The sequence below is a fragment of the Ammospiza nelsoni genome, chromosome 8 (genome assembly GCF_027579445.1).
Source record: "Ammospiza nelsoni isolate bAmmNel1 chromosome 8, bAmmNel1.pri, whole genome shotgun sequence".
NCBI lineage: Eukaryota > Metazoa > Chordata > Aves > Passeriformes > Passerellidae > Ammospiza > Ammospiza nelsoni.
Genome location: NC_080640.1, coordinates 6,396,356 through 6,414,814, shown reverse-complemented (window position 1 = coordinate 6,414,814; position 18,459 = coordinate 6,396,356). Strand labels below are relative to the sequence as shown.

At 35.4% G+C, this 18,459-nt stretch overlaps 1 protein-coding gene across 1 annotated transcript in view; it reads right to left on the bottom strand.

Annotated features, from left to right (window-relative positions):
* Positions 1-712: 712 nt before the first annotated feature.
* The window catches only part of RAB11FIP2 (RAB11 family interacting protein 2), a 32,398-nt gene continuing 14,651 nt past the window's right edge, over positions 713-18,459 (bottom strand). The window contains exons 4-5 of the mRNA XM_059476559.1: positions 8,800-8,845; positions 713-5,254 (exon numbers count right to left, since the gene is read on the bottom strand). Of these exons, the coding sequence (XP_059332542.1) occupies positions 5,027-5,254; positions 8,800-8,845 (274 nt within the window). The 3' untranslated portion in view covers positions 713-5,026. The remainder of the gene's footprint in view (positions 5,255-8,799; positions 8,846-18,459) is intronic.

The following is an 18,459-nucleotide window of genomic DNA, read 5'->3' as shown; positions in this document are numbered from 1 at the left end:
AAATCTCACGGACACCTCGAAGAGAAGAACCCTTTCTAAGTCCACAGATGTATTGACAAAGGTCCTGCTCACATGGCAAATTACCTGGGAGGAATCACATTCCTGTGGAATTCAAAGCTCCAAGAAACTGGGTGGAAGATTCACAAGGTTCCTCTCCCATAGCAGGACCTTCTCCACACCTCTTCACCATCCAGAAACCTGCTGTTGTTAGGGGACACACTTTGCTGTTTTGCTGCTTCATGGAAAAGGAGAAAATACTTCTGGGTGATGGGGGAGGATGCTCCAGTTTTCTGTTATTTTGGCTGGGTTTTTATTCTGTCAAGTATTGAGAGAAATATGTGTCATGTTCTCCATATCAGAATTTGCACAGTGTTTGTTCTCATGCTAAATGCTGCTCTGGCCTGCAGAGCCAAAGATCTCCTGGTAATACTTACACAGCCATGGTATCAGAGGAATAGTGCATTTAAAGGAATTGCAGATACCATATGAAAAAAGACATACACAATTTAAGAATACACAATTTTTTCCACTAATTCAAAGTTCTGGATACTACTGAAGAGATTTCCCTTAATGGCTACCCTGCAAACATCTGGGATATTCATTCAGAGCTGTCCCTAAGGAAATATCCCTCTGTGGTCTGAGAGCCTTAACACCATGGAGTTTAGGAGCCACATGCTTTGCATAACACAGATTAATGTCACAATTCAATAAATACTGCAGTAGTGCATTGTGGTGCTTTATTAGTGTTAGACATGCAATATTTATTTAATGAACAGAAATTAAAATATTAAGATAACATTTTCAGCAAATTAAAGGATCTGAAGTTGCAATAATGGAACAAAAATAAAGTTTTTCATGCATTCTAAGTTTATAGTTCTCACAAGTGCATATAGTTATGATTCTGTACCATTATTAAATGTAGACAAACTACCATTGATGCACAAGACAAAATAAAACCCTTAAGTTATAAGTAGAGATCCTATCCTTTACAGACTTCCTATATAACCTGGATCTTCAGCTTTTTATAATACACTGTAATACATCTGGAAGCTTCTAAGATGAATAGGAATGGCTCAACCACTTGTAACATACAGTGGTTTCCTCAATGTAGAAATTATAAAAGATAAAGCAAATGCCCACCGTGCTTTAGGAGACTGTGACCTTTTCAACAGAAACAAATCTTAAACCCCTTCATAAACAGATTAAAGTGCTACCTATTGCATATTAAATACTTCCAGTAACTGTATTGAAATTTTAAAGTTACAAATCCCTGAAAATAGGGTTTCCTACTGAAAGTGCTGACAGACCCTTAAATGTAGCATCATGAACACAGCAGAGCTATAATCCTTCAGCAAGTACTTCCAAGAAGGGCAAGTTAGTCAACATGCTCTAAATTCACCATTGTAAAAGCCCAGCTAACACCTCTATCACATCTACAACAGCAATGGTACAAAGAGCAGAAAAGCATCAGCTCACTTTACATACTTGATGTAGGACAATAATCTTTCTTTAAAGCTGGAAGCATAAATAAACCCCCAGTGCAGCAGTAAACACATTAAGACAGCAGTTCTGTTTGTTTTAAGATGCATCCAAGAAAGGGCATCCTGTACAGAAAGAAATGCAGGCTAGTATCTAATGAGCATGATTTTCATCAGGTCCCCAAATCATGAAACCTTTCTAAATACAAGGCAGCATTTCCACAGCTGGAAAATTACAAATAGTTCTTGACACAGAGACAACAGCAATAAATGCAGTTATAATCTAGAGAGAATGCTACATTCATTAGGAGGTGGAAAACCAAGCTAAACTTAAAATACAGCAGCAAGAGGTAACATACATAAATATTAAACATCTTTCTTGAATGGCTGAAAGTTTACATTTCTGACTTACAACATTAAAGTATGGCCTTCATATTTGTCCTTTTAAGTAAGCAAAATACATGGCAGAGCTGTTTCAAAGGATAATTTCAAAATATAGTGCATGCATGGATGAACTATTATGCTAATTTAGGAGAGAAAATATCAAAGTAATGTGGAGATGTTCAAAATTTTCATCCCTACATTTTAAAGGGCAAGAAAGACTGATCACAAATGGCAAGTTTTTATGGGTTTAAAATGATCTGCAAGAAAGTCTACAATTTTATCCTATGGGAAAAACAGAACTTCCTTTGTTTTCAACATACAGATTACTCTGTATGAGAAGTTTTCATTTGAAAGCTGCATGGATCAAAAATACATGTGGGGTAAAGATGCTTTTAAAAAATAATCTCAGAATATAGGAAAATGTTAATATTTTCCTTCTAAGCAGAAAATGATGTGTATGTAATCTTTCAAGAATTGCTCCAAAAGTAGCCTGTATTTTTACCTATAAACTCTATAAAAATATCTTCATAATTTTAATGTCCCATTCTGCCTCTCAGTAACTTTACCTTTTTCTAAATTGCATTTGTTGTTCTCTCCTCTTTCTTGACAAATTGTTAGAAACAAAAGGTGCTTTTATTCACTCAGAGATCAGATAAAGACTAGATAGCACATTCAAAGCTTCACTAAATTTCTTCACTAATGCACAAAAATTGATCTTTTCGCTACCTTTAATCTGCTTATCGTTCTTGGTATGCAAATATGTCAAATGATCTGCTTTTAGTCAATTATGCAGTTTGATATTCTACATTTACATTCTAAAAGAAGTGATTTCAGAGGTGCTAAATATAGTAGAGTTTCATTTTAATAATTATAAGTTGGCTTGCATGTGAGAAGTCACTGGAGCACATTCTCTGGTTAGTGCAGTTGTTAATCCTCACTGGTGGGGATGGTTTAAGCACTGTGGATACTAGAGATAGTCTCATACCAGTTAGCTGAAAATGAGGGTGGAATTCAAAACTATTGCAGAACAATTCCCCATCAGCAACAGGAGAAAACCACTGGCTGCAGCCAAGCATTTGAAAATGTTTAAGAACTTTTATGGAAATACTGAGTAACTGAAACACATCCTGGTGTAATTAGAAAATGAAAATCTAATTGAGTGTAAACCTCAACTTCTACCAGCAAGCATAGCATGAACTAGTACATGACCTTTGGCACTTTGAATATATTACAACAAATTTACAGTCATCGAGATCCTAAGTGGGTGAAAAGAACATTCACGTGGTTTCTGAGGTACCAAACTTGATACATCCTCAGGCTGACCAAAGAGAGATTGCCTGGTGTGGGATGGATTTCTGCACTGCAAAACACAAATGCAGAGCTCTACAGCTGGGCAGGGCACTCTGGCTGCACACATTTTAGGGACAGTGCTAAATGGGGATTGGGAGGTAGTTGCTAAATAAAAGAAGAAAATAAAGGAGAAAAAGCCAAAAATAAGTAAATGAAATCTGAGAGGATTTGTACAAAGAAGGTTTTTTTGTAACTAGAATACTTCTGTGCTGTCCTACAATATTAATGACATCAAAAGCAGTCAGACAGAACTTTCTCAACCCTTCCATATATAAGTAGTATTCAAGATATTACCAATTTCTGCAGTTTTAAAAATGAAAATGTATTAAAATCTTTTACAACAACAACAACAAATTAGAATTTAATTTCAAGCTTTTTTGGTCATCTCAGCAGCAGCCATGCCATGGTGCTGTAAAAAAACCCCAACAGATCAGGTGCAGAAAGAAAGGAGAAGACAATTATCTTAAATCCAAATCTAAAATAGCCTCTGTACATGTTTTAAATAACATTTTACTGTTTCACAGCAACAGAAAATCCAAGTAAGACTCTTATTAAGGAAATTAAAGTTAAAATCTATTCATCTTAATATTTTAAGGTTTCCCCTACAGTATTTTCCCATTATACCTTCATCACTATATTTTTCCAATTCACTGTATAACAGGTACCTTTTCATACATCATTTTACAAACAATTATTAAATGATCAGGAAGATATTTACTACATTCTTCTTTCATTTTTCTCAGTGAGAACTGACTTTTAGAACTATTTACATGGAATACAGATATTTTTAATGAAAAGCCTAAGTACTCTAGATGTGTTTAAGCAACAGGGCCTATTTCTACAGGCATATACTTCATTGTCATAAGATTTAAAAAGTTAAGACACATATATAATGTAAAACTCAACCTTAAATTGATTTATCGTGTCTATTTAAGTCAGCATCTCCATTTCTGCTACATTTTCATGGCAGTAGACTTTGACTGAACAGAAGTATTCATTTCTTTATTCCATGCTTGAGTTCTCCAGTACCTCTGACTCTGTGAACACTGTTCAAAGTACTTTTAACACATGAAAAGGCATGCAGTAACTTCATACAAAAAGATCCTCAAAACAACCTTATGTCATGAGTTCACTACCAAAGTTCACTCATTATACACAAAATTCAGCATTTAAGTGTAAAATAACTGGTTCCAGTGTGCCAAGACAGAAATGGCACGGGGGTTTTTTTGACATTGTTATATAAAAAAGCACATTGTATAGAATACAGCATTTACTCTGCAAGGATTGATTGTGCATCACTGTTTTCCTCTAATATGTGCAGGACTACATTCCATTGCAACAAACCACACTTAGGTTTAGTAGAGTACTACACTGGATTGAAAACAGTGGTCTTGATGGCATGCTGTAAAAAAAAGAACAATATATGTGCCTAATACCAATAATCATTCAAGAAAACATTCATAACAGCACAGGCTTCTCTGTTGAAACTGCCACATGGTGAACACTAAGCTATTATATAAACTGCATGGACATATTTATTATGTATCATTAACTCTATTTTAAGTATTCTGTACCTTAATGTAATTTCAAAAAGAAAAAAAAAGGTACCTAAGTAATCTAACATAAAACAACTTTTGGCAGCCCCTGCTAGTGTTTGGATTTTTAAAAAAAAGGAAAAACCCACGCCATTGTCCCTCCTCCCCATTTTGCTGGAATTTCTTAGGAGAAAAGGAATGAAGAGAAGACAAAATATTAAAGTGTGATCTCCTTCCACTAATGCATTCAGCAGAAAGCAGCATTTTGGAGAATTTGTCTCAGCTTTTGGAGAATTTGCCAGCTTTGCGCGAGGGTTCGTATGGCACTCTGAGAATACTGGGGGTCTCCTCCATCACTCGCACCAGCAGATTGTCAATGTAATCCTCCAGCTCTCGGATGTGGCTGTCCTTCTTCTTCAGCTGCTCCTTGTGTTTCACCAGCTCCTGCAGGACCTCCTCGTAAGTGAGGTTTCGGTATCCTGCAGTGGCATCAAAAGGATTTCCTTCCTGCAGGTAAGTGGGGGAAAACACCAGATTGCATTAAGCGGTTCAGAGTCTCCAGAAAATTAATTGGTTATTGCTTTTTGTGTTTCTCATGTGCATCTCTTGATGTGAAAAGCAATTTTTTCAGCAACACCTGTTTGCCGCAGTGCTTTTCCCTCCAGACAACTGGAGATGGGCTGCCCAGCTGGTTGAACATTTCCCACTCTGTCATCTCAGAGAAAAATCTCAGTGAGGTGGACACACAGAGTTAGTGACTGTATGAGCAGTGAGCACAACAGCTGGCAGGTTCATTTTGGGAAACCAACCCCCTTAACTATGGAATAACAAGAGAAGAGCCCTGAGAATTCAACTCCTACTGTAACTTCTCTGAGTATTTTCCTCTGGAGAGCATCACAGCAAAGCATTTACTCAGCTCTACATGACATCAGCCCTCATCTGTCTTTCACATAAATATTTGTAGTCACCAGCGGTTCTCCAGGCCTTGGCTTCTGAATCACATAATAAAACTTTCAATTTTAAATTGCAGGTGAAGGCAAAAGGTTACATCTTACTTGCACTAGAGCACTTAAGGCAGAAATAAATGTGTACCTATAAAAGACCTTGCTTTGTTTAAAGCAGGAGAGGCCCAGAATTAAGCAGTAGGGAAAACAGAATTGTTTCTGCAATGATTTCTGATGACTCAGTAAGTGCAGATATTAAAGATGGAAAAATTAGTCATCTTAAAAAGGACAACATGTAATCCTAAAGACTGTAAACGTGAATGTCTTCTTGTGTGTTGGTTTACAGAAGTATCAGCACTGTTAGACATGTTAAGCAGTATGCTTCACCTCATTCAGAAATGAAAACATTTAGAAGATATGGAACCTACAAAGTCCAGCACTTCTAACAGGGCACACAAGGCAGATTTTACAGTAGAAGCATGTCATTAAAAATTATAAAGCTTGCACAGCTAAGAAGCACACCACATAATAGTCATACTCATTCCTTTTCCGTGCCCCATTCTTTTCTTTCCATACAGCTCCATATTTGCACATTGGCACATGTCGACCCATTAAAATATGCAGCTGGGCAAAGTTTTCAAAGGAGCCTAATTAAAAGTGATGGTGCCCTGCAAATAGGCTGAAGTGTGACAGATCAGCTCTCTCCATCAATTATACTCTAACAGTAGCTCTCTAAAATATGCTTTTAAGGGTTTCTCTCTGCACTTGAGACATTAAATGTCACATTTATGGATGCATATTCAGTATTTTAAACGCACCAAGTTAAGGGATTGTAAGTAATCAGTAACTGCCACTTTATTAAAATGGCTGACCTGATGAAATTTATAAATTGGTTTGCAATCCATTTTCAACAAGTATAGAAGAGAAAGTAACTTCACTTTGTTGTCATATTCTTAGCACATTTTCTTCTACAAGAAGGAGGTAAAACTTTCTCTTTATTAAATTTTATTCTCTTTACTGAATTTTTCTCCATACTCGAGAAAACAGCATTAAAACTTATATGCCTGAAATACAGGGTTTGCCTAATTTTCTGATTTGGCAAAGAAACAGGAATAAAGTAGTGCAATGATGACTTTAATTATGCAATCAAGTTTACTGGAAAATTGTGTGTAATATATTTGCTTTAGAGATGTTTATCATGCACATGCTCCATACATGTCTTAATTATGCAAGAAAATTCTAGCAGAACTATACTAGCATTTAGAAATTAATATTGGTAAAATTAAGATTTGGTATGTTCAGCTTGAGACAGTAGGTAATATTTAAATTTATAAGGAACACTTATTTATTTACAAAAATAGACATCACCATTTTAATGCTTAAGAATAATATTATAATTAATTTTTTAAGGGGAAAAAAAGGGTTCTAAACAAGCCATGCAAAGAATTATTGTCTCAGCTACAAAACCCTGTTGGGGTACACACTGCCAGCCACAGGAAAGGACAGATAAAATGAATCCTGGCAATCCCTGATCATCTCCTCATTGTTCTAATGAGGAATTCTGCTCTGGGAATGTCATCTAAGCTACTTTCACATCTTTTGTCCTACTTACTTCATCTTCCTTTCAGTTCTTAATTAGGCCTTAAAGAGCTCATGGTGCCCTTTCAACTGGCTACTGCTCCCATTTGAACACTGCCTTCAGAGACAGGTGTTGGCATCAGAGGAGAAGACACACAAACATAATTACTAAATAATATGCACAAGGAAGAAATGTAATAACTTGGTGAGGGCTAATATTACAGAATCTAATAATAAATTACTTCAAACACCTTAGAAAGCAATCCTGAATATTTAAAAGGAAATTCAAATGGTTTCATTCAAAACTATGGTTGAGATAGAGTTTCTTCCCCACCTAATTTGTATTTTGCATTAAATGAGCACCACCTCATAATCCTATAACAGACATTTAGGATGGCTGGTATTCCAAAGGAAAAATCATCAAGGATTTCTTTTATCACCTTTAAATCCTTTAAATAAAACAATCCACATCTTATTTCTTAAAAGAATTAAACCAACGCTTTTACCAGCAATAAATTACATGATTTGCAGTAGTACATTTGCAAGCACATAGAAACTGTAATTATGGTTACTTTACAGACAATGGCTGCTAAGTTAAATCAATTTTTTGATGTCCCTTTTTGTCAGAGATTAAGTAACTGCCTGGTAGAATTCAGTTTACTATCTGATCAAAGGCAGCCTTCAAATACTCTGACATCTCCCACCAGCTACTTACATTATAAAAACTTGGGCATTTACAATAACATCAAATGTTATTACAAATCATTTACATAAACCAGCAGAAAACAAACAGTACAAAGTCATATTTGCTTGTGAAACTTGTTTTCTATATATTTTAGAGATTGAAAACAAACCCACTTTTAAAGATGTCATCTATTCACAGAACAAATTCTAGTAAGACCACATTTTCCTTCAAACAAAGACACTATCCAGGCAATCTGTGGATTACTTTTTGTTTTTTCTTAGTACAAAATTTATTCTCAGTACTTTTAGAAACAAGAGCGTTTTGAATTATACCTGCTAGCATTTATATTTTTTAGTGTTTTCATCTGTTCATTTATTATGTGCATTTTTAATCCTACAACATATCAGGTTATAATTTTAATTTTGATCTGCCTTCTAGAGACTGTCCTCAAGTCTGTAATTACAGTGATGGTAAGCTCCAGTCTGGTCAATTAATAAATCACTGCCTAATGCAGAGTTCCTCACCTGACCATTACTTCTCTAGAGTCATCTAAACCACTCCTAAATTCAGGTTTTGGGGTGTTTTTACCTTTTGTGCAAAGAACTAAATATTGCCCTCTTCATGATGTCACAGCTAAACCCCACACTGAGTGCAAAACTCTTCTTTATTTCCAAATTAACATTAAGCCTGTGCTTTTCTACTTAGGTTTTCTGGATATGTCAACAAAAGAAAAATAAAAACCTCAACATTTCCATATAAAAGGTTAAAAAAGAACAAAAGCTTATAAGCTTATACAAGTATCAATTAGCTGGCATTTGCTGATGGCTTTCCATTTCATAACTCACCGTTTTTTTCCTGAGATCCTCAGAGCCAGAAGGATTCACATTAAGACTGTGGGGAAAAAACCATACCAAACAAATATTAGCAGGGCACACTTATTTGACCAAAACATCTGCTAGAACACAGTACTGAATTAGACACCACAGTTTGAATGCATAAGAATAATCTTATTGTATAAGATTTATATATATATTATATATAATAATCTTACACAGCTACAAAGTATTTAATATAGTTTATTTTCTTGATTTTTTTTAACTTAGGAAAAGAAAACATTAGAAATTAAAGGAAAATTGAATATTTTCTTTGTTCACAATTCTTGTATTTTTTTGTATTCTTTTTGTCATCAAATTTGAATAACTAATGAAGAAATGCAAGAAAGGCAATTATGGATTTGGCTTCCTTATCTCTCCTCTTATCTCTAGACTTAGCTTGAGCTTCTAAGCATGGAGTGCTACTTTAAATGAAATATCCTAGAAAGAGGTCCCTGGGATGAGATTGATAAAATCCAACAACCAAACCCTACACACTAACACATATTCCCAGCTTTCATGGCAGCTCCTAGAGGACAAAGCTCCTAGAAGACAAAATTCCAGTCAGATCAACAGCTTAGGGCTAAAGATATCTTCTGTAAGCTACATTTATTTGGCACTTAAAACTGAGTAAATAATCTATTATTTTATAAACCTAGTGATTATTATGCATAACCAGAAAGGAAAGCTCTTTTATAATGTTGTTGATACTGATAAAAACAGCCACTGTCTAAATGTCAGGCTTAAGAAACTGTCCACACAGGCTGGTGTAATTATCAGCAAGTATCTTCAAAAATCAGGGATGCTGTGTTCTTATGTACTTGCTACAGCAGGTCTGGAGATAAAACATTCCCAAAAAATGTGTCCAAAATCTAGATATGGCTCACAAATATTATTTACTTGGTAGCACCACAGCAGGCACATTCTTTCACAGCACAGAATCTGTTTAGTTAGACTGCATGTACTGGCTTTGAGGGTGATGTGTGACTGAGAGCTACAAAAAACATATATATACATATACTTTTTTTTTTAAATTGTGAAGATTTTGTTGTATTAGGGAACATCTATTTTGTGACTGTTATCTGAATTTATAAACCACGTATTTTATGGTGTAGTAGTGGAAGGGCAAAAAATTTACGAACTAAAAATACGTAATATATATATATATATATATAAATTTGTGAACTAAAATATGTAAAATATATATATTTTATACATATATATACATATATAAATTTGTGAACAAAAAATACATAAAATATAAATGAAGGTATTTTTATGTAAAGATTTTTTTTAAATTTTTTTTTTTTTTTAAAGCAGGCAAACTTTTGCTCAGAAATAAATCCTGTAAACCATCTGAGGGTATTTGACAGAGACTGGATTAGAGGAGCAGTCCCAAGCAGACACCCAGAGGTGTCACTAAGCCTGGCTGATTCCCGTTCCACCTGTGTGGAACAGCGATCCCCAGCATTCCTCCCTGTTTGCTGAACCCCTTTTGAATGAGGAGCCTTTTTCACAGGGCATTGTCTGCCCAGCCAAAGGCAGGGTCCCTCCCTCCCTCCCAGCCTCCTTTCAGCCCCACTCTGATGTGTCAAACACATGATGAACTCGCTCCATTCATGGCTGCCTTCCGTGATCCCAGCACAAAAAAAATGAGTTAACTGAACTGGATCGAATTAGCTTGGTGAAAAGCAAGAATGTCTCTATTTAACGAAGTGTGGCGTTAATTTGGGATATCTTTCTTTTGGGACTGTTTCCTCGTGTTAGACAAGATATAGAATAATGCAGCCTGACTGCTCAACTGGGGGGCTTTCTGAAAGGTTAAAAAAGCAGGATCTTGCACTGCCTTCAATGACTTTTTAGTTTCTGTGAAATAAGTTCTGGGACTCTTTTTTGTAGCGGTAGCTTAAAATGAAAGCAGCAGTTCTGACTATGAGAAGCTGCATTTCAAAATTAGAACTATAAATCACTGGCAATATGGACTAGTTGTTTGGGGTTTTTTTAAGCAGTAAAAAACCTGCAATAATTTCTGCAAAATTGTGAACATCATAACTGCAATTTCAAAAGAGAACATCTGCGTATTTTGCAAGAATAAATTTGAATACACTTGCAAAAACAAAAATGAAAAGCTATTAAAATATTCCCCAATAAAAATCCAAAGGCTATGAGGGCTCTTGCTCATACTTTAAGGAGATTCATAGAAAATATACTGCTTTTGGAGGAAGAAGCAGGTGCTGAGATTGCATATAATAACATTTTTCTAAATCAAAGTGTCTGCTAAGTAAGGTGGGAGCTCATTAGCCTTGCTGAGCCCTGCAAAGTTCCCTGCCAGTGCCCCAGCCCAAGGTGAGTGTGAGCAGATGCAGATTCCCACCACTGCACCCCTATTTCACTGTCTGAGGGGCAGGTAACACCTCAAAAGAACATCCCATACAATTATCAATGCAAACAGTTGGTGGAGTTGTCTGTTTGGTGTATTGAAATTCACAAGAGCATTTATTTTTTAATTTAAATTTCATCACAATAATAGACACCTAAAGTTACCACCTCACTCAATTACTGGCAACAATTGTATAAAACAAACCTATAGGACTGCAGCCCATGCTGTACAAGCAGCACAAGCTTCCTTTGGGCAGCCTAAAAGCATTCTGAAATCATGGATCTGAATAGTTATAAAAAATAACATTGTTTTGAAATCGATGATCTGAACAATTATAAAAAACAACATTGTTTTCTCCTGTGTTACACTCACAGTTCATAGTGACAGTGTTAGTTATAATCCAGTCTCTGGGGTTTTTTCCCAGAGTTTGATAAACTGGCAGGGAACTCCTGCTATGGGAGAAGTTCCCATGTACACAGCTTGGGAAAAAAAAGTAGCTTTTTGGACTTTTGTAGAGTGAGGATTACTGTGAGCAGTGATAGTGAAAAACTGGCACTGTGGGCTTCGATAATTACTGTTTGTCAATTATGCCCAAACAAAATTTGCTCAGTTTACAAGTAAAAAAAGATATTTCTTTTCTAACAAATGGACTTTTCATGTGCCTTCAGGTGATGCCTCATACTGATTTTCAACAGTTTGTCTCTTACCAGTAACACATTTTCATTCTCTCTGCTCACCTTCAAGGAGCTACTAGCAGGGAGGTAAATCCTGCCAGCACAGATCACAAATCAGCTGCAGTAGGATCATGGAAGTGACACTGAGCCCCCAACTTGCACATCCCCTCTACCCTTCTCTAGGCAGAACAGATTTCTCCAACCCAGCACAATCAGTCCTGTCCCCCATTTCACCCAGCTGGGAATTCAATTAGTGTCCCTGACAGTTACTTCATACAACAGACATTTTTATCAGATTAAATCATATCCATTATTTTATTGTTCCATATTATTTTACAGCTTTGGACATAACTTTCTTTTTACATTTTTCTCTAATAGTAAAGTTTGTTTGAATTTCTGGGGTTTCGTTGGCTTAGATTTCAGTTTTAGCTCATCTGAGCTGAGAACCTTTTTCTATTGTCCTGCTCCTGAGGGGAGAAAGGGATGAGAAATAAAAATAATATAAACTAATAATGGAGACAGACATACTGCAGGGCTGATTCTGTAGAGTGGTCTGGGTTGCTATTTCATAATCATAGCAAGCATATTATTTTGTACTGTAGTGTCATTTTCTCTATTTAAAAACATTTCATTAGAACTAATTGAAACTTTTTTATGATAACACTTTTTTATGGTAATTAAATACTTCCATTTCATGTTGATAATTAACAGTTTGTATAGGAAGAATACAGTGGAGTTGAGTTCAGGATGTGTCACAAGCTCAGGTTTATGGCTGCATCTTACAACTTTATTGAAATTTAATAGCAGTTAAAAATTCAAACATCAGGTCTAGTGGCTGCATAAATATTTAGCTTCTGAATGCCTAGAGATTAAAACAATCTTCATCAAATCTTTCCTATAACTGATTTAAACATTTTAGTGCCATTTAGTCTGACAACATAATGAATGGGAATCAGACTCCTAAATTTGCTCCATGGAAAGAGTATTTTCTTAAGGACCAAAAGCTTTTCACTTACCTTTTGCTATTCCTATTAGTTACATGATAGTAGTAACTAATCTAATAGTAGTGTATACTATTAGAAATTAAAATTAGGATATTTAAATTAATCATTACTATTCAAAGTATTAAAATTTATGTTAACTTAACATTCTGTAAAACATCTATTATACCAATGAGGTAAGTATGAGCTTTCAGTTTCTTTCCTTTAATATGGAATGTCTGCATACAGGTAATTAGCAAAGCTTTGCCATACTCATTTTTCACTAGAGTTGAAATTCCTATTCCTAGCCCACTTCTTGGTCTTTGGACTGATTCTGATGTCAGTGCTTATGCATTTTTCTTTGGATTCTCACAACATATATAAAATCTTGAAATATTAGGATGCCATTTAACTTATTACTATTGCACAAGGAAATAAAAAAAAGAAAACCAAAACCAAAAGAAATGAATAAAATCAGATACAGTTAATGAAATTCAGAAACTTAGCCTTCCATAGAATATCAGCCTGCTGTGCCTGGCGATGCAGAGCTCACTTTATATTCTGAGAAGGAATGACTGTCTTGTCTGGCAGCTAAACAAGTACAGAAAAAGCATATTACCATCTATTTTGCAATTAGATTCTGGGGAACATCACTTAACACACTTCACTGCATAAATTGCTCTGCTGTCAAGCCATGTCCTGTGGCCTTTTGGAGTTTGGGTAACCCCAGGAGGACACAAAAAAAGGATCAGGTTTTGTGACTCTCACTGCCTCTTCTTGATTACTTAGAATTTTAAGTATATAAATATTTCTCCTCTTACTAGGAGTTGGGCTACAGCAAATAACTTTTTTTTCTCAAGAGACCACTAAAGAACTGTTAGACTAAAAGTTGTGCCAGGATTTCCACTGGAAGACCCTATTATTAGAGATCTCTAAGTCAACAACAAACAAATCAAACAATCCTAAAATTATATTTTACACTGAAACCTACAGATCCATTTTTGAATTATTAAAAGAGTAGAACTAATCCTTAGTTCTTATAATGAAATAAAAAAAAAAGTGCATTGCTTTTACATAGCTTCTGCATTTACTAATAAAGGAACAATAGAACAAATTATTCTTTTTTAAAATGAAATACAACAGGCAGTGCATTTTCCCTTGGGAAAGATAATATGCCTCATGCATCCTCTCAAAAAAGATTTCACATGCCCTAATGTGCACCAAGAGACATTGAAAGCTTGAAAAAATCTTGTCGTGCAGCCAGCAGGATGAACTTTCCTAACAGTATTCCTAAAACAGTCAACTCATTAGGAGTGACTGATTGCTGGTGAGGAGCCTGCAAAAGTCAAGATTAATACCAAGTATTTCTACAATATCCCTCAAAGAGTTGATGGCTCCAGCCCACCTTAGTCATGTCCCAAATGCTGTGACCACTCTTTTGCAGGAGCTTTGCAAAAGATTTCATTATTCTCTTATCACATGCAGTGATCTTTCAAATCAGATGATAACAGTCCTGGCAGGACAGACTAAGAATCGCTGCAGGACTTCTGCTTGTTTTGTAAATTCACTTTACCTCTCACACCATCAATGTATTTCTCTTGTTGAAATAATGTTCCACTGACACACTGAATTAACAAATATTAATGGTCTAGAGTACAATTAAAGCACTGTCCTAGTCCATCAATATTTTACCTAGACTGAAGATCACAGGTGACTAAAGTCTAGTCAAATTTCAGTAGAGAACTGAAAAAAAATATTCATTTCAAGAAAAGCAATGCAGAAGTACACTGTTCTTAAAATAAGACATGCTAACACTAACAGAGGAAACAAAATTTTGAAAATACCATAGTTCACCTGATGTCATTTTTTTAATAACCAAGAAATAAATGTGCTAAAATGTCTTAAGAGACGTTATTGCTTTAGCAAGTACAGCAATATCTAGAGAGCAACATTTCTGAAAAAGGCATGTGAAAAGCAGAGTGAATTGCATTGTACACTGAATTTCCTATTTGGCAGAGAAATACACAGCCACTACAATCCTTTGCTCTCATCAGGCAACTTTTGGGGTTCATTCCAATGGAGCTGTTGCCAGTAACTCTGCAAGACTGAAACCATTTAACAGTGACTTTGATTGTGCTGAAGTTATTGCACTAATAACTCACCCTCACTGGGGTTTGGGATAACAGGTTTTACTTTAGAACTTCTTCAGCTCACTCGAGATTGGCACCTGCTCTACTGTCACAGCTCAAGTGAGAAGCAGGAACCCAGAGGAACACCAGGATGTTGCAAAAGCTTCTGTAAACACCTGACCATCACACATTCAAAATGTTACAGGTATCAGCTGTGCTTCAGACTTAGCAATTTAATATTATCCAAACACATCACTGTTATCAAAAGCCTCCTGTATTCATGGCACCTCACTCATTTTTTAACAAATCTAATAATGGCCATATCAAAATGCAGAGCCATTGCTTATTTCAAACATTGCCTCCATTGGGAAAAACAAAACTGCAGTCCCTGATTTGTTTGGAGCATGTGACATTGAGGAGACAGGCAGCTCTAACAGCCACATACGATGAAGGTGGGAGAGAGGCTCAAGAAAATCACCACATTCAGAAACTACAAGCAGAAAGATGCAAAAGAATTGAAGGATTGGGCTGCTGTTTTCTTTTTGAGTTGCAAATTTGAAAAATTGCTGAAGCAGTAAAAAAATACAGACAAAAATTAAGTAATATTTTCATAATTTATGCTCCAATTCACCAGTGATTAATATTATAAATATGAGCATTATGTGTAATTGTAACAGTGAATCCTAGTATCTCACAAGTTCCTTTCTCCTCCACTATTCCATCTTCCACATTGCTAAGAATGTAACATACTTATTGTCAAAACTTGAGATAAAGTGTAAACTGTATGTAGACACAAGCTTTATCTTCTTTTCTATGAAGTATAACAATAGTTAGGTCAAGGAAATGCTACTTTAGAAGGGGTTTTTTTAATGCCTCTCTCTTGTATACATACAAGAGAGTATGTATACTCTCTTGTATGTACATACATGTGTATATACATACACATGTATATACATACAAGATATATATGTATATACACTATCTATACATATATATATACACTATATATACATATATACATATATCTACTTGTGTATATGTGTATATATATATATACATGTATATACATACATGTATATATATATATGTACATATACACAAGATATCTATATATACACTATACATGTGTATATAGAGACACAGACATTATTCGTGTATGTGTATATATTTTAAAAATATATAATGTTTAGTAGAAAGCTCCCAAACACTTACCAATCCAGTTTCCCAGATCTGGAATTTGATCTGACCAGTAACAACCTGTCAGCTTTAAATATTGGACTATTTGTCTCCCTGTGTCCAGTGGCTGAGATCTTGTTAATTACCTAAACTCCCTTTCTGTAGGTCTTGTTAATTACCCGTCTCCTGTCTCAGAGGACCTTGTTAATAACTTGTACAATCTCTCTAAAAAGGTCCTAATAACACATTAAAATTAAAGATGCTTTTCTTTTAGCACTTGTCAAGTGGTGTAAATTGAGAAATTTTCACATCAGTTTATTAGCCTGTAGTGTGGTGTCATGTATTTTCCTAAACAAAACAATTTCAGATAAACGATGCACAAGCTTTGGTTATGGCACAAAACAATCTTTGTTTTCCAGGAGCACCCTCAGTTTCTTTAACTGTGTTCAACACAAAAGCCACGTGGCTTCTGACTGCAAATTAACCTCCTGAGGGCCACAACAGCAGTAATTGTAAGAATGAGTGCAATTTAAGGCAATATTGGGTAAAAGTTTCAAAACAGAGCATTAAGAAGTACAAAACCAAAATCATTATTGGTAAATGCTGGCTAAGAGCACTAGACATTATTTGCTTAAAAATTCTTTGTTGGCTGTATGATACAAAACCTCTGGAATGAACAGATTTTGTAGTATTTGCAAAACCAGCATTTTTTGTTTTGCTGTGAGACTCCTGTATTTTTAAATAGTCAAGAAATCAGCTGATAAATATCTCTATGCCTACAACAGACAATGGAAACCCCAATCTTAACACTTAGTAACACTGTGATATCATATCTACAAAAACACTTTAAAAATACTCATTTATCCACTCAGCATTTGCAGGAGGCAAAGCATCATCCCTATTTTACAGTTTTAGCCAAAATCAGAGAACAGCTTTGCCAGATCAGAGATTAATAGAAATTAGGGGTCCATATTTTTGATTTCCATATTTGTGATTTCCTGTCAATAAGTATTATATACAAACCAAATAGGTTTTTGCTTTGCTTCTCCAAAATACTTCTAAAACCTTCATGAAACAACAATAATAAATAATAGCAATTAAAAAAATTCAAATAATCCTGGCATACTTGCTTTGTAAAATAAAAATCCTACAAGTGTTGCTGAACCACTTCTATAATTCTTGGATCAGCAGCAAAGCAACACGTGGAAGATGTACTTATCTTCATTTGTTTAATTAGTAAATAGGAGTAATTAGTGGCAGAGCATGCCGCTCTGCAGGATGGGCTGGTGAAGGGCTGTTCAGCAGCCCACCCAGCTGATGCCATGAGCTGCTGTCCTCCACATTGTTACTGCTCACTCAACATTACCAACTACAATTCATTAGGATGGACTTAAGCCTGACCCAAAGTTCACCAAAGTCACTGGAAATCTTCTCCCTAAGGTTACACGTGCCAGTCACACCACAAACATGAAGGAGCTGGGTTTGGTGGATTTTTTTGAGGGAGGAATGCTATAGGGTTGGGTTTTTTCCTTCCATTTTTCCTTGTGTCCAGCCTGGTCCCACAGACTGGGTGTTTTATGGCTCCAGTGTGCTCCTAGAATGCATCCTCCAGTGGGATTTCCTCAGCTCAGGATGCTCCATCACCCAAACCAAGGCTTAGCTAAGTGGGGTTAAATGGGAGATCCACCTGCAAAGCAGACACCTGGTCCACAACAGAACACTCATTTTGGACACACCCTAATAAAAATGTACTGCCTGGTTTACTTGCACAAATGGGATTCATCCAAAAGAGCTTAATAGCACAGTGAGTAAATAAGAAACAACCCAAAGACTAAATTCCCTGCCTACACTTTCTGCATACTGAATTTGTTACCCAGCTTCATTTATTTTGGGCACATATTCATACAAATTCTTTCTTCAGTATCACTAGTTCAAAAAATTAAAAATGGATTCCATCCGAGCAATCCTCCACAGATAAAAGGTAAACTTAAACTGTAAACTTATTAAATATGCACATTTTGTATTAGTTTCTACTTCAAAAGAAAATAATTCTATAAGATACATTTGGAAGAAAGTAAACTAAGTCTAAAAGGTTCACACAGAACATCATAATAGAACATAGAAAAAAAAAGAGCTTCTAACTTAGTGCATGCTAGATATTATGCCATAATTGCTGTTTCACAAAAAAGGTCAGAATGTTTACTGTTTTTGGCTTTTTGAAAATAAAATAATATCTATTTGTCTTATCAAAAGTTTATGTTTACATAAAAGTCAAGAACCAGTAAAAGGGACTG